We start from the raw sequence: 21,736 nt of genomic DNA, 5'->3' as shown, positions 1-21,736 counted from the left end.
AATGGAACTTTTTGGCCAAAATGCAAAACGCTATGTGTGGCAGAAAACTAACACTGCACATCACTCTGAGCACACCATCCCCACTGTCAGATATGGTGGTGGCAGCATCATGCTCTGGGGGTGCTTCTCTTCAGCAGGGACAGGAAGCTGGTCAGAGTTGATGGGAAGATGGATGGAGCCAAATATAGAGCAATCTTGGAAGAAAACCTCTTGGAGTCTGCAAAAGACTTAAGACTGGGGCGGAGGTTCCCCTTCCAGCAGGACAACGACCCTAAACATAAAGCCAGGGCAACAATGGAATGGTTTAAAACAAAACATATCCATGTGCTAGAATGACCCAGTCAAAGTCCAGATCTAAATCCAATCGAGAATCTGTGGCAAGATCTGAAAACTGCTGTTCACAAAGGCTGTCCATCTAATCTGACTGAGCTGGAGCTGTTTTGCAAAGAAGAATGGGCAAAGATTTCAGTCTGTAGATGTGCAAAGCTGGTAGAGACAGACCCTAAAAGACTGGCAGCTGTAATTGCAGCAAAAGGTGGTTCTACAAAGTATTGACTCAGGGGCTGAATAATTACGCACACCCACTTTGCAGTTATTTATTTGTAAAACATGTTTGGAATCATGTATGATTTTCGTTCCACTTCTCACGTGTGCACCACTTTGTGTTGGAATTCCAATAAAATAGATTCATGTTTGTGGCTGTAATGAGACAAAATGTGGGAAAGTTCAAATACTTTTGCGAGCCACTGTATATATAATTCTTACATGTCAAAAACACATCCTGTAGGCTTAAAACAAAATCCAACACTAGCTCTGAACGGGTAGCCAGTGACATGGTGGATGTTAAGACGTTAAAGCTTTTTTTTAATATCCTTTATTTAAAAGTAAAAATTTTCACTGAGTTTAAAATTTATTTTCCAAGAGAGACCTCGCCAAAATGTGTCCAAACATGTGTAATATGTGGTGAGAATGAGTTATGGCTTTATGTATGGTGGGGAAATGAACAAGCCATCACTACTGCATTCACTTTCTAACTCTGTCTATAGAAGTCATACATTTCTGCTCTTACTAACACGATGTGTGTGAGCGCCTCCTGACTGCTCACAGGTAAAACATTCCAGAGTTACGACAGGTCAAAACAGGAAGAGCTGCCTCACAACATGTTTTCACTAATAAACTGATTAGTATTAGTTAATCTAAGCTTTCAGCAGCTTCATTAGCAGAATCCTAATCATGTCAGTGGGAGATGAGCACTGCAAACCCTTAAGCTCGAAAGTCCAACTTCGAGTGAAAGCCTCCACTCCTTCAAAGTGTCTCTGTTAGCTATAAGAAGATCCTGATCGATGTATAGAGCGGCCTTCGCCGCTACAGAGCTTTAGAGGGGATTGTGTTGGTTAGAGATTGTGGGGAAACAGTTCCTGGCCCATGCCTCTTTGTGACAGAGCTATTGAGCTGTTAAATAGGGAGAATTGATTCTGGTGTGTGACTGCGATGGCTCATGAGAGGCTCCTTCCAGCAGGGAGCAAATGATCAGTGTGCGGGAGGGAAGGTGGGGTCCATGGTAGCCTCGGGAGAGCAAGAGAAACAGTACAAAGATGAGAAACATGACTGCAAATGACTGCCCTGGAGGTGTAGCTGTGTGGAATGCAGAGACGACTGTAATCATGCTGCTTGTCTCTTGCAGACAACGGTGGCTGCAGTCAACAGTGTAAGGCCGTGGCAGGCCGGGCTCGCTGCTCCTGCTTCCCGGGGTTCTCACTGATGACAGATGGATGGATGTGTGAAGGTAAGGGCCGCCGTGCTTTCTTGTCACATTACCATTGGCAGTAATTGGAGTGGTTCACAAAGCTCATATGTATCCCTTAAGCTGTCTCCCTCAAGCCTGGTTACCACAAGGTAACAAGCAACCTAACAGCAACAACAAACCCAGTGAATGCATAAAGGAACAAATACATGCAGGCCGGATGACAGAGCTGCAGTGAAATGAAGTGTCTGTCCATAGGTCGGGGCACTTTTCAATTGGATTCAGTCACTCATGAAGGTCTCGTGATGCTAAACAATGCATCAGCTGATTGGGCTCCCAATGTTAGGTGGTGGAAACTGTCGCCTCAAGCATGATTCAACCATAGCCAATTACTCTGTGGGAGCAGTTGTTGCAATATCACACACTACACACAGCATCTGTGTATGTACTCAGTACCTTTCTTTCAGCATGTTTGTGTGGTAGCTCGGGACACTGGTAGGAGGCTTTAGGTGCGAAATCACTAAAATTAACAAAGTGTGTGCTAGAAGTGCTGAGTCTGTTACCAGACAGGATAACACTCAAGATGAACAAGTACTACATTAAAGGAAGTGTTTTCCCTCCTATCATTTCCTTCAGTGAGCAAAGTGAGCACTTTCTTTCCCTAAAGTGCTCCCACATGTGGACTTGTGGGTGGGCAACATTTAGTGCAGAGTGGAATGAAACAAAGCAAATACCATGACAGGTCATGATTGCGAGGGGGTGCTGAGGATTTGAAAGATATATAAGTAGACTGTGAAGTAAACTCTGGAGTACTTGCTGTTGATGCTTGGTGGGTGGGTAGGTGTGTAAAATGAACAAAAATATATTGTGCTGGAATGAAGTGCAAAATAAAGTATATGCTAGTTTTGAATTTAATGCAAGCAAAACATTTCATAAAGGGGCTGAACTTATTTTTGGAGGTTATGGTCTCCAGGCTTTGTGGGCTAAAACTGGAGGGACCACCTGATTGGTTTCAGCCCACAGTTCAAATATACATATGGTACGGGGATTGCACATTAGTGCACATGTCATGAGTTAGTTGCACATCTGTGAAGGAAACTTTAGTGCATAAATGTGTTCAGGTTTTGAAGCAACATATGCCTCCATCTTTTTCAGGGCCATAGGAAAGGACTTGCTTATTTGTGCAAGACAATGTCAAACCACCGTTTGCAACTATTAGAAGACTGCTGACATTAAAAAAGGAGGAACAGCTGAAATCTGTTATGAAGCAAAAGCACTGTTTTTAAAGAAGAGGTGATGCAACACAGAGGGTTTCATATGCTCTATCATTTTAATGGAATATAGACTTTAAATGATTTGCACATGATCCTGAGTGTTTTTGAAATGAGGGTGCATCAGACTGAAAGTATTAACACCTGGGATCATTTGCACTTTTCTGTAATTTGTTTAGCAAATGGAAGCACTTCCATCAGAAAACCTGCGAGTCGTCCCTTATTGAGACTGTTATATTTTAATTTGCAGGTTTACAGGGTAAATACAGCTGCTTTTCGTGATCTCGCTTTCAGCTGCATATGAATGTGAATAACTGGTAATATTTTAGCACACAGTTCTTCCCATGGAGATGTTTTTTTTAAGAAAAGACTGTTTTTAAGAGAAGGTTTTATGCACAACTTGAATGATACATGTGGTTCAGACAAATGAACATCCCAGGGGCGTACACCCAAATGCACACACAGTTGGCTCCAGTGCATGTGGCTGACACCTTCACCCTTTTCTGAACTGGGACTAAACAAACCATTGCGGGCAGGACTGGATTTGTTTTGCATTCCTTCGAGTGTTTTGTGGAGATCGAAAGCTTACAGAGTTATTACTTGAATGATAACTATGGATGACATCCTCCACCATGTTATCATCTCTGTGGTTGCATTGCTGCCATAATCTGGACACTTACATGGTCAGGATTGTCTTTGTGGAAGATGACACTGATTGACCACGATGTCTTCTGAATCACAGTCCAATCTAGGCTAAAGTAATCTCTAATCTGACTCTAATATCATCATCCCATACAGACGTTCCTGGTGTTTCTCAAGGTTTAGGCAATATTTTAGTGTTTTTCTCAGACAATCAAGTCATTCAGTTTATGCCTGGAAAGGAATGTAAATGAAATTTACTTCAGTTTTATTTACATAGCACTGGTTTACAACCCCTGTTACCTGAAGGGGCTTTATACTGAAAGGTAAAGACCATACAATACCTCAACAAACAGATGACCCCCTATGAGAATGCACTTGAAAACAGTGGGATGGTAAAATTCCCTTTTAACAGCAAGAAACCTCTGGTGACTGGATGGGTCGAGGTGAAACTTTCTATTTTATAATTATAGAACAATTTAAGCAATGAGCTACCAGAGCCCCAAGAGTCCTGCTGACATATGTCTTTCATTTACTAGAGCAGCATTAGAAAAACTGAGGCGTACTGTTTCAGTCCTTTTTCATATATTAACATATTTCAGTAAAGACGAGTTTCACTGCTCTGACCCACTAACATCGACAACACTGAATCAAAATTATTGGCTTTATTTTCTGTCAGTGATCTTTTGGCTCATCAATTTATCATTTTCAGTGTCTGTACACAAAAACCTGGAAACTAAAGTTGCATCTGTGCAAATTGTAAAAGCCTGAAAAAAATACCCCAATAACAGGTACACACCTGAATGCATCTGTTCCACTCTGTGTGGTTTAGCTGCCTTCATTTATCCGCTGTCACAGCCGACAGTGGAATCAGGCTCGCGGCGTGCAACTTTAACCTCCACGTTTAAAACTAGTTCGGCAAATAAGCCAAGGCTGACTTCATTCACTGCAGCTTGACCTTAAAAAAATAAAAAATAAATAAATACTTCATTGTCTGCTGGGTCAAGTGTGTAGGAAAAACTGTGTGTGTGTTTTCATCTGTGGTGCCTTTCGGACATCTCCCTGTGCTCGCTCTTGATGGAATTCCTTTCAAACTGCTGTCTCCCTTGTCCATTCAACTAAGCATTTGTATTTCTCAAAAATAAGTTGTTTCCACCTTGTACTGGATCGCTTCACTGTGTAATGAGGCTGTCTCCACGGGGCAAGTCAGCAGAGGTGTTGAAGCATTAGGCCCAATTTCCTTTGCTTTTTCGGATTTGAATGACAAACTGGAAATAACGTTGGCCACCAGAGCGCTGTGGTGGAAGGAGACTTTCTGCACCACTGGCAATACGCAAACTTTGGAAACAGTCCTGTCTAACCCTGTGCTTGAAGGCCAGCAGCGCCCAGAGGAAGGGGTGGTCTATGAGCTCAGGAGGATTTTGCCCCTGGAAATATCCCTCCCTACAATGTTCATAACAGATGTCTCTCAGTTGAGGAAGAAATGGAGACGTTTGCAAAGATAGCTCGCAAACAAGAATTTGTCACCACTGCGCTGCTCAAGAAGGGAAAACTGTTAATTTTATTTAGACAAATGCATTTGCTGCAGCTCCACAGGGGGCTCATATAATACCATAAAGTACGCTCTGAGCTGTGAGAGGTGATGAGGTGCAGTTTTATGAGGTTAACAGAAAAAAAGCTGCAGGATGTGACAAAGCCAGGTACACGCTGAAAACTTCAGATCTGTGTTTTTACTCCTGCCTGTGGGATGGTGTTGTAAGGCACACAGTTTATTCAAATTCCCCACGGCAAAAACTTTGAAAGTCGACAAAGACTTTTCAAAAAGGGATTGCTGGCACTCAAACACACACACGGGGAGCACAGGAGAATATGTTCCCTCTTGTTCCAGATTTTTGTTTTCTCCAGCATATTTTGTACAACACCTTTTTTGTCTGGTTCCCTGTGGAATGCACCATATTTTGGGGTGATCTTCAAATGTGGATGGCTGCCACACACAAACAAACACACATACACACACACAATAATCCCAGCGTTACCCTATCAGTGCATCCAACTAATCGGCCTCGCATGTGATGCGTGATAAGGGAATGCAGCCGTTTGATAAAGACGAGCCACGACAGAGCGGCGATCCACCGTCTCAGCACAAGGCCACCGCTGTCATAAATCAACAGCGCCTGTTTACTGGCTGCTGCACAGTTTGACTGATAAAGATTTAAAGGCTCTCAACTGTTTTTTCATTTCACACAAACACGCTTAACAAGCAAAATATCATGTAGCTTTTGCCCAGACCTGTTATTTTCAGTTTGACTTCTTCAAAGTCAAATATTACAAAGGAACAAACAAAACTCAACTTGGTCATCTATTGGCCACATGCTGCAGTAGATAGACACATTTTTAAAGGTTATCTTTCACGTAAAGCTTGTTTATTCCAGGTGTTCCAGTTTGAAGACATTTAAATTATTACCTCTAAAAAGAGGTGGATGTTAACTGAACCCTGACCTTAACCTTAAACCTTTAAAGGTAGCTGATGAGCTGGTGGATGTTAACCCTGTGAGGTCATGAGTGGTGATAACCTTAGCTGTAGCCCTAAAGGCTGGAGAAAGGACAAACAGCCTTTTTTGGGGGGGGAATTGAAATTTTCATCTTGCGTGTTAGTTACACAAACAATTTTCTTTGTTTTTTGCCCAAACTTGGGAGAACAATTTAAAAAGAAGAAACATTACATATGTAGATTGCACAGCATTAGAATGAGTGCCATCCAGTGATAACTGGGAATTTAGGGGGTTAAGAGACCGATAGATTAATAAAGTTCGTATAATGAGGTTGTCTGGGGTGGTGGGAGGATAAAATTAAATTATAGGATAATAATGTGTTAGATTTATGACATACCTACCTACACTGCACCGTGATGGCCACCTCCCTACAAAAGTAACAGCAGGAATACAGCTGAGTTAATAGATTATTGGTTCATTTAGGTTTATAAAGTTTATAAAGATTGCTATTTTTTGCAGTTAGTGTCTGCCTAGCACACATGGATATCACCAAATGCTCCATTTCCTTCCCTGAGATGCTGAGCTAGGCGTTTACTGCAGCTGCCTTCATTTTCTGCTTGGTTGTGGGTCTCTTTGCATTAAATTTTTTCTTAAGTACCTGAAAAGCATGCTCTGTTGGGTTGAGAAAAGATGAATGACTTGGCCACTGATTAATATCCAGATTATTTGCCCTGAAAACAATCTTGCTTTTGCAGAACGCTTTGGCTCATTATCCATTTGGACTGTGAAGGAATTTGCAATTAATTTAGCAACATTTGGCTGAATCTGAGCACAGTGCACACCTGTACACCGAAAAATTCAGCTTACTACTTCTATCATCATCATAATCAAGAAACACCAGACCCACGCCATAACATTGCCTTCACCATGTTTGACAGATGATGTGGTATTCTTCAAGCTAAGGCCTGTTTCTCTCCGTCTACATACTTTTCTCTTCCAATTATTCTGGTAGAAGAGCCTCTGTTTGTTGTTTTTGAAGTATTAATGAGCTCAGCTGTACATTTCACTGCAACTCTTGGTTTTTAGCTGGAGCACTGAATGACTTTCATGCCTGAGGCTTCCCAGCTAGATGGTTTTCATGTAAGCAAAAGCAAAAATTTGTAATTTCCTGTTCTGCCACAAATTCTTACGCATAAGAGAGACTTTTCATTTGAAGTTTTGCTGCTGTCCATCTGTTGCTAACTCACTGAGCTCGATCTCTGTGACGCTCGGAGAGCCTGAGCACGGGGGCAAAATTATGCACGGGACCCGTCCATCAGCAAGCTCACCTCCACATCATATTCTTGCACCCCCTGTTATCTTCCCTCCCTCTGTCTCACACACAGTCACCGTTGTCTTTTTCTGCAGATGTGGATGAGTGCGTGACTGGTGCCCACAGTTGCAAGCCCAGCCAGCGCTGTGTGAACACAGTGGGTTCCTTTGTGTGCGAGCTGCAGGTCACTTGTCCTGCTGGTTACCAGCTGCGGAACAGTCTTTGCGAGGGTGAGTTCATTGATCCTGATGTGTTTCATTAAACCAATTTACCCAGCAGTCATTTCCAGAGCCTCTGAAATACCTGGTGGAAATTATGTCTTCTTCAATATAATATGCAGGATTTTTTTTTATTTTCAGGATGATTTGGTTTTGTAAAAACAAAAGCAAGGACAGTGATATAAAAGCAAAATCACCTGACCCAGCTGTCTTAACTAATTATAGACCAATCTCAATCTTCTTTTTATGAATGAGTAATTCAAGATCATCTGCAGAGGAATTGGTTTGTTTGAAGAGTTTCACAGTTCAGAATTCATCGTAGTGCAGAAACAGCACCAGTGAAGGCTACAAATGCTCTTCTTATGGTCTCTGATCACTTTGTATGTGATAACTATATTTTACTACAGAGATACGACCTCTCTGTATTAAAGGTATTAAAGGTACGGCACTGCAGTCTGTTTAATAGACTCCAATTTGTTCATGTAAATGGGGAGTCTTCCTCTCACGCTAAGGTTAATCACGGAATTCCACAGGGTTCAATGTTGAGCGCAATATTTACATTATACATGCTTCCCTTAGGCAGTATTATTGGAAGGCATACATTTTCAGTGCCATTCAGATGACCTCTAATTTCCTGCTTCTAAATTCAGATAAAACTGAGATTGTTGTACTCAGCCACGCAATCAGGTGCCATCTTAAAGACCTCATAGTATCATATCACACCAATGCAGCACGTTGCTCTCAGACAGCTGGTTTACTTGTGGTTCCTGGGGTATTTTAAAAGTAGAATGGGCAGGGCCTGCAGCTTTCGGACCCCTCTTCTGTAGAATTAGTTCCTAGCTTGCATTTGGGAGTCAGACAAGATTAAGTTTACAGTAAAACTTTCCTTTGGTATAAAGTCTACAATTAGAGCTGGCTCCGATGATCCGGAACCAGCCCTTAGTTCTGCTGCAATAGGCCCAGGCTGCTGAGGGCTTGATGCACTCAGCATCTCTCATTTCTTTTCACTTAGCAGCTACACATCAAGAATACAGCAAGTGCTGTAGCCATTTACAGCACGAACAACAAAAAGCAAGGGAGTTTTACTAAAGAAAATACTTTGTTTAAACTAGCATTGGTGAGCCATATTTCTTATAGTTTAATGTAGTTATTGTGAAGCTGTAGAAATTTCAGCATCAATGTCATATATTTAATAAAGGCTTGTGTACAGAGGCTGACAAAAACTGGGAGTCAGCTTCATTTAAACATTAAATTATGAGACACTAAAAATAAAAATTACACAAAGAGAAAGTTACAGGAATCTAATTACAGATGTGAAGAAAATAATTTAAAATCTTTTGACATTTTGAATATTAACGATACTCCATTTAAACATTTCATCGAACACATATTGATGTGTGTCAAGGTATAGCTGCTGTCTTCTTATTGTGAGATTTCCTCTGGTGTAATTCCACATCTTGGCACTTACCTTTGGCTGGGGTTCGTGTTTGTATTGGAGTGTGGGACTCACTGTTGCCACTTTTTCAGAAATTTTAAGAGGGTCCAGAAACAAGAAGCAAGCCCAGCATGCTGGCTCAAACTGAGGCAGCATATTATTGATTCACACACAAGCCATTCTGGTCCTATTGTTTGTCACCTCCTCCTCTCTACTGATCTTTTTAGCGGCATTACTGAAAACACATATTATTGGAAATCCTTTAGGGGTCATAAATCCATGAATACAAGACTGCAGTGTACTGTAGTGCATCATTATTAATGCAATAGGTGCTGCTGTTGTTGTACTGTCCTAGATCCTTGTTTCCTCACTTATTTAGATCAAATTAACACTAGTGATGAGGAAATATGCAAAAATCATTTTCACTGCAACATTCCTGCCATACTTTGTAAACTGCATCTTAAAGGAGACTAAATACATTCACTGAGTATTAGTCACATTGGTATGCAGCATATACTCACAGACAGTGTGCAAGCCTGCATCAACCAAAATAATTACAAGATATACACAAGACTGACGGTAGCATTATGTTGTATTTTATGTATTCTGTGTTGTGTATGTTGGACAACAGCCTGTCTAAACCGAATAATACCAAACCCCTAATTTGGCTGTTGTTTTTATTGTCCTTCATTAGCTCGTATAGCGTTAGCTTGCTAGCTCTAGATTAACAATGCTCTGGGGTTTTGGTGATGGTTATTTCATTAGCTAATGCAATAATTTGAAAATGGCCAGATTATTTATTAGACTGTTTGGGTATCATACGATCCATGTCTTGCAAATGGTCTATGTCAGCATAATAGCGAGCGCTAACATAAGCCAGAATAAATACAGTCCTGGGTGGATTTAATCCCAACCGAACTGCCCCTCTGTGACTCAAGTGCTTGCATACCTTTAAAACTTTTGACCTTACCTACGTGTCAACTTAAAGGGTTGTTCTGGTATGTTAATAGGTAAATATTTCATATCAAGGATTTGTTCAAACAACATGACAACATCTTTGACTACTTTTAATACAAAAACAATTACCCAAAGTCACCTAATTTAGGCTCACTCAGCAAATCGTCATAAAGACAGGAAGTTTATGTTTCCTTGGCCCAAACAGTAAAGTGTGGGTTTAAGCAGATACCAAGGTTCAATATGTTACAAGATAATCAACCAAAGAGCAGGATTGGTGGTGCTGCACTTTGAAGCTCATGTGACTCGTATCACAGAGGACTAATCAGTACAAGCATAACATGAAGGTAGTATCTAGTCAACCATCCAGCAGGCAAAAAAAGTAATTAGTTATATGAAAGCAGTGACAGAATGTTGGAAGAGTATCCCTCTGATATTAACAACAGAGAAAAGTCAAATTAAGACCTGCTCAGAGGACCCAGGATAAAATGAACTACTTGCGGCATGAAAAAAAGGAAAAAACTCTCATATTGCTCATGAGATTCAATAACTGTCATTTAAGTTCTGTTCAACTTCTGTTAATTGCACTGTCGAATCAAGCGATGTTTTCATTGAATTCTTCCCTCCAGTTAAACACTGACAGAGTCAAAGTGTGTAAATGTTCTGTGCTTGAGTCACAGTGCCCCCTGCTGTACTACTAACAGCCGGAGAGCTCGAGCTAAATTTACAGAGCCTCTTGTAACAGAATAATGCATTAAGAGATTGCTTTGTGCAGATAAACTAATGCAAATCTATTCTTTCTTTACAGACATTGATGAGTGCACGATGAGAACTCATAACTGTGGCATGGGCCTTGTCTGTGAGAATACAGTGGGCTCTTTCCTGTGTAATCCCAAACAGAAGTGCATCAGTGGCTTCACACAGGACTCTCATGGCAACTGTATTGGTAAGAGACTGCCCATACTCTCCAGGCTGGGTAGCATTACATCCTAACTCAGGACCAGTAAACAGCTGATAGAGTTGGTCCTATTCTTTGTAAGGACAAATCTTAAGCAAAATGAGCCTCTTTAGCAGAGCCATCCATCAAACTTACTCTGCATTGTGCCTGTGTCTGTGTGTTTTTCCATGCTGCAGTACTACTCGGACTCTTGATATTTAACTGTCTTTTAACCAGGCTTTAACTATCTTGATATTTCTCAAGAGTTTCAAACTACAAGATTTTAAATCAAGTGTCTTTTCTTCATTTTTGCATTACAGTTATTGTGTTATGTAAAGCTTTCTGAGTGTTCCAAATAGGTGAAAGGGGGGTTAAAAGGTTAACCAAAGTAAGAACATACACCTAACCTCCGATGGCGTTGCTGGTGACTGATATCAAGAGATTGCTAACATGGGTCTTTTGGGGCAGTGATTATGCACAACAATACGTTTGATCAGTCTATGTATAGTAAAGTCATCTTTCTGACACAGTTTACACACATGATAAGACACAGTGGTCCATGAGTGGTAAAAGCTCTTACCTCTGCCGAGCACTTTATGCAATTAGCTCACTTCTGTATCTGTTTGGTAGGAAGGCTACCCAAAAACTTATGGATTTGCATTTACTTCTTAATTCTTGATTCTTGTGAGAGTAATGTAACAGAAGTGACATATTCTGGAGTTAGCATTAGGGTTGGTGAAAGCGCTGATGATGACTTAGCCCTCAGAGCATTAAGCTGAGCTCACCACTGGATTCAGGAATTTTTTTAAAGGATTCTTTATCATAGCAAGATGTCACGCTGTACCTGTGAAAAAGTATTTGACAAGACTTCAGATTTTCTCTTGTTCCTGAGCTCACTTCAACACAAATCACTGTACTAACACAAAGATTAAACAGAATGTAATCCAATTTTCTTTGGATTACTTGCACTTTTCTCAGTACCGTGCAGGGCAGCATCACTGCAAAATGAGCGAAACATAATATTCACCTCTGGGTGCTCCTGATGTCATAAAACTGCCCCGTGTACCTCGGCTGATCTACAGCCAAAGCAGAGCAAGTAATCATCAGTGGTAATGTCTCCCTGCAGATGACTGCACATACATCACAGATCTGTCTGAGGGTGGGAGGATTTTCTCTGTATGTATTATTGTAGGGTCTACCTTACAATACAAAGCACCTTGAGAAGACTGTTGGTGTGATTTGATGCTGTATAAATAAAATTGAATTGAAGTAATCTTAAGCCTATCAGGATTGAGCCTCCGCGCAGTCACAGCTTCATTCTTGATCTTTTTGACTCTGCAGATATAAACGAGTGCAGCAGCCTGACTGAGCCCTGCAGTTCAGGCTTTAACTGTATCAATACCGTTGGCTCCTACACGTGCCAGAAGAAGATTGTGATGTGTAGCCATGGTTACCACGCCAGCCCTGATGGAGCCAAGTGTGTTGGTGAGGTTTAGCACAACATGCACCACTCACACAGGACGATGGTGTTGTGGAAAGGTGTGAATGAAAGCACTGATGGCCCTGTTGTTGACCAAGACACAGGTTCAATCGATTAGATACAACCAGGAAAAATGCAAGAGTGAATATTATTTATAATCACTTCTATTCTTTCAGTTAAAGGTCATCGTACAGTTGTGGCACAAGAGTTTTTCTAAAAGACCATGCATCGATGCTCTCACTCAGTTGCTGCTTTTGTACTCAACAACTGCTCAAAAAGACAGACTTAAAATGAGAACAACTAAATCTTGTTCAGCTTACATGCAGTTCTTAAATGGTGTCAAATTATGCTTCATTTAATTGTATTCTTATAAATGACAATGCAAGTACTGAGTGATTGTTTGATCAAGATGTCGATGAGCAAGAGGAAATGTCGCCGCCAAGAGTCACAAAGGGAGTGCTGTATCAGAAACCTCCTTGTGACTTTACTTTGGTCGCAAGCAGATTGCAGTCGTTGCCTGTGCTGTATGTTGATGACGCCGACTTGTCTGCAAACATGTGCCATTTACTCTACCATAGTAGTGATTCTGTATTGGATAGATCCAGTTTTAGCTCCCATCCCACTGGCCTGCCGTTGTCCCTGCTATTTAAAATCTTGCTTCCTACTCATTCATTTTTCTATCTTCACACCACTCCCCCATATTTTTAAAAGTATTACACACAAATAAGGAAATTGACTAATTAAGCTTTATTGTGCCCATTGTCTGAAATACTCACTGGTTCCCTAAACTAACCCTAAGTGGTCTGTAATTGTTGTTTTTAATAAATTGTTCTCCCAAGAAAATATTTATTCTGATACACACCAACAATTATTTTCCAAAATAATTTAAAAATAAAAATCATTTTAAAAACATAAATAACAAAATAATAATACCCAGAGAGTGAGAACATTGATGCCTGGTCTTTTTGGACTGTAACAAGCCTTAGCTGTGTTTAAGTTATACCCTCTCGGGTGCTCAGTGGGTCACTGTTGAAGTGCTTCATCTTTCTTTCTGCCTGCGTAGACACTGACGAGTGTCAGATGGGGACGCACCGCTGTGGAGTGGGCCAGATCTGTCACAACCTCCCCGGCAGCTACCGCTGCGACTGCCAGACAGGCTACCAGTATAACGCCTTACGCAAAGTCTGCACTGGTACGTATCACTGTGTGACGTCTGCAAGTGAAGATGTTCAGACTGAAGGTTCACTTTATCGAGCACTTTTGAAACCAGAGAAGCTATGGGTGCAAACGTCGGCTCACTGAATCAGAGCTTTTCTGTTATGATGTCAGATTTGACCAAACTGGGTTGGATAACACTTTCTACACTTTCAGCCTATCATTTGTAAAAAATGCTTATTATTTGTGGATTTCAATTCTTGGACGAAACATAAAGCATATTTATTCCTGATATTCTCATAATTCTCATAATTATTAATTGTCAGCAGATTAGACATGCAACCGTCCAGTCTCCAGGCAGATGTCAGCAAGCAGGCTTAAACGTTCTAAAGAGTACGAAAGCAGAACTCAGCTGACATTTTACACACTGTAATTTTACGAGAGCTGTGTGTAAGCAAATCTCAATGAACTGAAGCAACGTTATAAAAAAGAATATGAGAGACTAATAAAGTGATGTAGACAATGATTACTTGAAGTTATTGTTGTTAAAGATGGTTCTACAAGGTACTGAATCACGGCATGTACTTAGTTTTTTACTCACTGTTTCTGCATTTTGCTCCATTTCTTGTTAAATAAATAATGACACGGTAAAATGAACGGGATTTTGAACTACATAACTGAAATTGAATTGATCTGAATTAACTGAACAAATTGTGAAGAATTAGCCAATAATATTTAATATTGAGTGTTTATTTTAAGAAAGTCATATTTAACTGGGTTTTATTTTTCAGGAAATTGGAGCGTATGCTGTAGTTACTTCAGTGTTGACCTAATATGTTATTTTTTTAGTTTTTGTTGTCGTGTATTACAATTGTGTGTATTCCTATTCATCAAAAGTCCCACGCAATAGGTGTTTGGACAAACCTTAAGCTTCTGAGAAGCAGCCAATCAAAAGAAAGCTGGCTTAAAAGAGGGATGGCCTTCAAGGGAAGCTCATCGAGTATGTGTGTTGAGTCCTTGGTGGGCCTCAAGGCTATCTGCTGCCTAATAGCTCCTGTTTTTGTACTGACAGATGTAAATGAGTGCTGGCGCTATTCTGGCAGGCTCTGCGCCCAGAAGTGTGAAAACACCCCAGGCTCCTACCGCTGCTCATGCACAGCTGGCTTCTCCCTCGCATTCGACGGCAAGAACTGCGAAGGTAAGCTAGACAGTTTGTTCCTCTGACATATTGAAAATTTAAATGCCACCTTGTTTAGACAGACAGTCTTATTTTTCATGAAGAACTTAAATCACAGAGGCGAGCCTCCGGGCACAACATCAGCATCAAAAGGCAAAAGTAGTCTTTGCACAGACTTTGGAGATTAAGTATATTGATGAGAAACTGTTTATGTCTCCTTTGTAAGTCACTGTTATCAATAAAGGCTATTTTCCATTGGCATTTAATTTAGTCTCCATCTCTGGGATAAGAGTAATAATAATAGTTTCCTGGTTCAGGTGCTGTCAGTCGTCAGCATGCTGGAGATGTGACTGTGCTTCAGAGAGCAAAGCCGGTCATGATTCACGTTATGTCCAGCTTGTCACAGACGTGACTGAAGGAACTTAATCCAGATGTAAATGTTTCTGTTCCGAAGGTGAAGCTTAGCGTTCATCGAGGTTTATAGATAAACGCTTGCCTGAAGGATATCATTGGGTTTTGATTATCGCTTTTAAGATCGATTTTTTTCAAGTTACTTGTCTTGAACAAAGTGTCTTGGATAAATGACTAGAGCAGCAAAGGTGTTTGGGGAGGCAGCAACATTACAACATATACATACAAATATTTGTTTTTTCTATCTAACTCCTAACATACAGCTTGCATAAATATTTACACGTTTATGTCCAATTTTATGATTGTATTTTTTTGTTTCTGTGCTCAGATACAAATGAGTGTGACCAAAACCCTTGTAGCCAGGAGTGTGCCAACATCTATGGCTCATATCAATGCTATTGTCGCCCAGGCTACTACCTGAAAGATGATGGGCACACCTGTGAAGGTATTTTCTTCCAAGGTTGCCAGTGTGGTAGAAACACTTCAGAGAGATCGATGGAGACCTCAGTCCAGCATACTGCTCTATTCCTACAGTTTATGTGATTTACAGTCAACACATTTAGACACATCTAATTAGATACATGTGTGAAATTTAACAAATAGTTGCCCACAAACACTTGTGATTTACTCAGAGAGTTGTGAACCTCAGCTGCATTTACTGAAGTGTTTCTATTATCCAAAACCATACACAGACTGCACTTACATATATAATACACTATAGCTGCATTATAGTGGTTTACACAGTTGCTGGTTCAACTCCTGCTGAAGACACACGTCCTTTTTGGGGTTGTGTCAGGAAAGCCAACAACAGAAAAACATGCTTCAAATGATGAATACATAGAACACCTTTAAAATTAGACTGTCGTTCTCTTGCTGTTAGTTTCACAGTAGAGAAATCGGATGAGTGATGTATGAAATCAGACAGGACAATCAATACCAAAATAACCTACCCAGGAACGGTTTTCTATAAAACAGAGGTAAATGTGTTGGTATAAATTTCCCATAAAAGGGGCTGATGTTCCAGCTGCAGAGAACTTCTCCTGATGCCAAGTTGTAGTTGATGTTCCACATAAGATACACACAATGCTCGAGATAAAGCTGAAAAGCCCGACTGCTTTTGAACCTTTCTTTCCTCACAGTTTAATCACAGTGACGAGATGTGCATGTGTGTGTTTTACACAGATATTGACGAGTGCTCCCAGAGCATCGGGAACCTCTGTGCCTTCCAGTGTGTTAACACTGCAGGCAGCTATCAGTGTGCCTGTCCACCTCATGGATATGTCATGGCTGCCAACGGACGCACCTGCAAAGGTGAGGCTGATATATACAGTAATCGTCTTCTTGGACCTGATGCAGGTTACATTTTTGTACTGTTTGACTGGAGCATTGAAAACCTTTCTGTCAGTGCTGTTATATGCATGTAGTAACTACATTAATAGATATAGAAAAAAGTCAAAGAAATCTTGTTAAAAATGCAGTGGGTACACTTAGTGTGACAGGCTGTTAAAGAATAGATTGAGCAAATTGCAGCATCCATCCATCCATTCTCTTCTACTTACCCACAGTGCGAGAGGCGGGGTACACCCTGGACAGGTCACCTGTCTGTCGCAGGGCTAACACATAGAAATTGCCAACATTCACACTCACATTCACACCTATGAGTTTCCAATCAACCTAACCCCACTAACTGCATGTCTTTGGACTGTGGGAGGAAGCTGGAGTACCTGAAGAGAACCCACGCAAACATGGGGAGAACGTGCAAGCTCCAGAAAAGCCCGGCTAGTTGGTGAAATCAAACTCTTCTCAGTGCTAACCACCGCGCCACCGTGCTGCTCTACGCAAACAGCAGCACACTAAATCTGAATCTGGGAGAGAACATTTACTGCTCTACCTATGCATACCTATGGGTTTAATGAGTTTCTCCCTTTTCTACCCAATTTTCACTTAACTTATTAATCCTTAAATTCAAACTGCACTACTGTATAACTTTTGCTCATATTGTATAGCCCTTATTAACTGATATTGTTTGACAAGTGTAACAGTGGTTCAATTTGGTGCTAGAGATTTATGGAAATTTCCTTTCTTGCCAAGTTAATGGATTTTTTGTTACTCTTGTGGAATTTTGACAGCAAACCTAACTCAAAGTTTTCCCACTTTATGATTACATACACAGTGCCAAGAGGATGCAAATACAGCCTGTATTTGCATCCCAATCATCATCAATGACAGATGACAACAATGTTTTATGTCATAAACATGTTTAGTCTCTGCTTAGATCAGATGCATTTCTCACTGCATTGTTTTCATTGTGTAGAACAACCAAATCTATTCTATGATTGGTTTTAGTCATTGTAGTCTAAACACCGTATGCTCAACATCACCGTGCTGCAACTGGCTGAAGTCGACTGAGGTTGAGCTGTTGATGCAGATTTGCAACTGTGATCATTTTTGGTGGTAATGGGACTGGACAGGGTGCTCCAGCCTGCACTGGTACCAACACCCAGCCATGCGGCTGTTCCAGTAGGACACCCACACAGTTTCAGAGTAGTGCAGGTCATTCTGAATAATGAGTGTATCCAGACACGTTGCATTTAGACTGTGTCTGTCTCCTATTCTTGGAGTTGATCATCAGTTGCATCATTCAGATTGGGTCACAAAAGTCTATCATATCAAAATGATGATATTTATTAGATTTATTGTTGGCTCTTTTTCCAGATATTGATGAGTGCACAACTGGCACCCACAACTGCTCCACTGGGCAGACCTGCTACAACCTTCAGGGAGGCTTCAGGTGTCTCTCCTTTGATTGCCCTCAACACTACAAGAAAGTGTCAAACACGTGAGTCAGATTTATATTTTCTCCCCTGCTAAAGTTTTACGCTTTTGGCTCAGAGTCAGGTTTTTACTACATCAAAGTATGCCGAGGTTAAGGCTCATTAGAACATCAGGGTATTATAAGTTTCCATATTTGAGTTGTCTTTGTAAACAGGTCCAATAAAATTTGTTTTTGCAGTCTCCAGCTGCATTGGCCTATATCTGTGTATACGGTTTCTGTCCAGATCCTCTCAGGCTGTGAAACATTATACATCGATGTGCGTACAGCGCAGTGTTCTGCACAGAAGGGCCTTGTTAGCTGTGAGCTTGTTTAACTGAACATGATTCACATCCGCTGTGTGAAGAAGTCAGATGGCTTTGATCAGCTCGGTGCTTCCCAGAGCCGTCTCTGCAGCTCTCCCTGCTCTACGCTCCACTGAACAGCAACACCACACTCACACACACACTCACACACACACACACTCACTCCCCTGTCAGCCCACAAAAGACGTCTTATCAGTGTTACCTAGAGACACCTTATTACCCTCAGTGTGACATCTCTTGGCTCCCCATGGAGAGACATCTTTCATTCATGAGCAGACTTGGCAGTCACGGACAGACAGCTGAGATTAAAATGTGTCTTGGTCTTCCCGTATTAGGTTCCTAGGCACTCTTGTCTTGATGTGAGTTGTGCAAATATTACGGTGCACTACAACGATAACTCCAGGCTGTAAATCCTGATGTGTGATGGATAAACAGTCACGGAGCTTCAGATTGCACTGTGGGAAAGACCCACAAAGGCTTCTGATTTCCACTGGCATCCACAGTCTTCATCTATGTTATTATGGAATCCTTGCAGCAGGGGGCAGTGATGTGAAAGAGCAGTGCTGCTACATGCTACCTCTTTTCAATAGCACTCCAGTAGCAATGGAAAAATCACATGTGCTTTAAGAAGCAAATGATTTTGCATCACGCTGCAGCTTGGTTCAAAATGTTCAGGGAGTGTAGAGAGGGGAAAGGCACTGCAACAAATGCAGAAGAAGAAAAATGCTGCATAAACACAACGGATGTTGAAAAATAGACAAGGAAAGAAGACGAAAATGCTGCAAAAGCTCTCACAAAACACCCCACACAACAGACGTGTTTTTGAGGTGATGGAACAGCTGCAGATGTGGCAAGCTGACAGTAAACAGCTCATAGCAAACATATATCTACAGTAATATATGAATCATGTAGTTAAAGCACAGTGGGATCCCTCATATGGCTTGTGTCACTTTCCCAGGTGGTCCGTCACGTCCCCAAAAACATGGCAGTTGTCTTCTGTGACATTTGTTTTTTTTCTACTTCCATTGTTTTATTCAAATTTTGCTGTTTTATGTGCTTTTATAGTATTTTCATATTTGCTGGTTATTTCTTACATTGATTTTCACCTCTATGGGCCCCCACAGTCTTGAAAGCCCAGAGGCTGCTGTAGCTTACTGACATGGTCTGTGATGATTAACAAGAAACCATCAGTAGAAACGGCATCTCTTCCCTACCCGTCTTATATCCCTTTTCCACCCTTGCACAGATGATGCGTTATCTAGAATTGGTTCTATAGGATCACTTCTATTTATTCGATGCCAGTTCACAAACGTAATGTCAAGACATTTTGTGTGTTGAGTGTTCAGTGAGCAGCACAGTGTCCAAACAATGTTTTGCTTACGTCTTCTCACCATCTTCCCTGGCTCATTTTCAGACGCTGTGAGCGGATCAACTGTCCCGCCAGTTCCTTAGACTGTAAGAACTCTCCCTTGTGGATCACTTACTACCAGCTCACGTATGAGACCAACATCATCATTCCAGCTCAGATCTTCCGAATTGGCCCTAACCCAGCCTACTCTGGAGATCATATTGTCATTAGCATCAGAAAGGGGAATGAAGAGGGATACTTCAGCACACGCAAGCTGAACAGCTTCACAGGTGCCGTCTACCTGCAGAGAAAGGTCCGCGAGCCCAAAGACTTCCTGATAGACGTGGAAATGAAGCTGCTGAGGCAAGGGACGTTCACTTCATTCTTGGCCAAGATTCACGTCTTCATAACACCCAGCACTATGTAATACCAAAGAGACAGACAGAGACTAGACATTTCATATGGTGCTAAACATTTTTGGCGTTTAGATTTTTGTAATGCCTCTAAAGGTTAAAGCATGATCTAGGAATCTTGTAGAATATTGCCAAAGATTGAATTATTCCTATCATGGCAGGCTCTCTGCTATGTTTCCTTGAAAGTAATGTTTCCTGAAAAACCTTGTATTTCTACGTATGTATTTTTCAGCTTCACTCTAGCAAACATAATTTAGCTTTTATACACTCGCACTATTAGTGTCTGTTCAACTGTGTGTATAGACGTTGGCTGGTCTCGGTTATTGGTTTATTCCCTCATTACCCTTTTGGTGATGTTTCGCACCTTTGGCTGACTTTAAGATACAACTGTAAGATTGTGTTGTTTTTTCCTCTCACTTCACTGATATGTCAGCACAGGAGCTGAGAGATTTTCACATTACAGAGAGGGAGATGCTACAACGGCCTGAAAAGCTGTCATCCGGGAGAATACGGCACACTCAAGCACCAGGATGGTGATGTGGCTGTGGTGACATCACACGATGCATAGCGGCCACTTTTCCATAGATAAGGTCCAAAACTGACAAAATGAATATATGAGAACAAATGGTCTCAGAAGTCTAGGAAGCAGTATAAATCGTTCAATTTCAATCTTTATTTGTGTAGTTTAAAAAATAATCTTTCAATAGTTTTAGATAAAAAAAAATCAAATAAAGGATATTTATTTTGGTATCGTATGCTTATTTCACTTGGTATTTTTTGTGATTTGGCATATTTCACATGTAAATGATAAATGTTAGTGACATATCCACAGAGCTGGGCAACACAAAGGGGAAATGGAGCGTTTCTCCAATTAAAAAAAGAAAGAAGAACGTTTTTCTCCCATCTCATAAAATATACTAAAAGCAAAACTACGTAAATTAATGTCATCAGGGTTTGTTTTTTTTTTCATTATTATTTTGCCCGTTTTGGACCTAATTTTTGATTTGGTCAAGCGTTTGGTGTATATTATTTATGAATATGTGATCTGATCAAATGAGTTCAAAACACACAAAAAAGTAGTGATGATGTCATTCTAGCACTGACAGTATTATTATAGGGGGGGTTACATTTTATTGTTTCATGTTATACTCTTTAGTTTGTAACCAGATGCATCTTTTTTATTTGACTGTGTAATTATCTCAGGGTAAAAGCCACATTCTCTTTTACACACTAGACAATTTCCTGTGTGGTGTGCAGGACTGACTCAGCCTGCTGCGTTAACTGCAGGCTGGCCTCACACAGCATGTACGTTTGTATCTGTAAACTGACTGACGATCAATAAAAGGTCACAGTGTCAGAGTGCGTTTGTCCACGTCAGTAACACCGTCACACGCTGGGCCGCTGGTTCCTCAGTCAACAGTGAACCCACATCCCCATCTACTGGTGTCAGAAGGTCCCACTATTAATACACTTATAAAGTAATTTAGATATTATGAAGAAAAACAGCTGTGCCGCACACATTAGGCACTTCTTATCTGAAATGTTTTTATCACCTCTTCCGCTGCTCCACAAGGAACATCGTCGTCTGTGTTCCACCCTGTGGTATTCCCAC

The 21,736-nt window shown here is 40.9% G+C and overlaps 1 protein-coding gene across 3 annotated transcripts in view; it reads left to right on the top strand.

Moving 5' to 3' along the window:
• The window catches only part of fbln2 (fibulin 2), a 73,789-nt gene extending 52,308 nt beyond the window's left edge, over positions 1 to 21,481 (top strand). For 2 of the 3 annotated variants that reach the window (XM_085272888.1, XM_085272889.1), the window contains exons 8-17: positions 1,685 to 1,786; positions 7,554 to 7,688; positions 10,874 to 11,011; positions 12,344 to 12,487; positions 13,546 to 13,674; positions 14,710 to 14,835; positions 15,554 to 15,670; positions 16,408 to 16,536; positions 17,941 to 18,064; positions 19,778 to 21,481. In XM_085272888.1, coding sequence (XP_085129014.1) covers positions 1,685 to 1,786; positions 7,554 to 7,688; positions 10,874 to 11,011; positions 12,344 to 12,487; positions 13,546 to 13,674; positions 14,710 to 14,835; positions 15,554 to 15,670; positions 16,408 to 16,536; positions 17,941 to 18,064; positions 19,778 to 20,138 — 1,505 coding nt within the window. In that variant the 3' untranslated portion in view covers positions 20,139 to 21,481. The remainder of the gene's footprint in view (positions 1 to 1,684; positions 1,787 to 7,553; positions 7,689 to 10,873; positions 11,012 to 12,343; positions 12,488 to 13,545; positions 13,675 to 14,709; positions 14,836 to 15,553; positions 15,671 to 16,407; positions 16,537 to 17,940; positions 18,065 to 19,777) is intronic. The other variant, XM_085272890.1, reaches the window with a different exon arrangement.
• The last annotated feature ends 255 nt before the right edge of the window (positions 21,482 to 21,736 follow it).

This window comes from Mchenga conophoros, linkage group LG5 (genome assembly GCF_057382185.1).
Source record: "Mchenga conophoros isolate Kocher_MC1m ecotype Shallow Benthic linkage group LG5, M_conophoros_male_GT1.1, whole genome shotgun sequence".
In the NCBI taxonomy this organism is placed as follows: Eukaryota; Metazoa; Chordata; class Actinopteri; order Cichliformes; family Cichlidae; genus Mchenga; species Mchenga conophoros.
The sequence above is the reverse complement of the archived record's forward strand: the minus strand, read 5'-3'. Positions and strand labels throughout refer to the sequence as shown.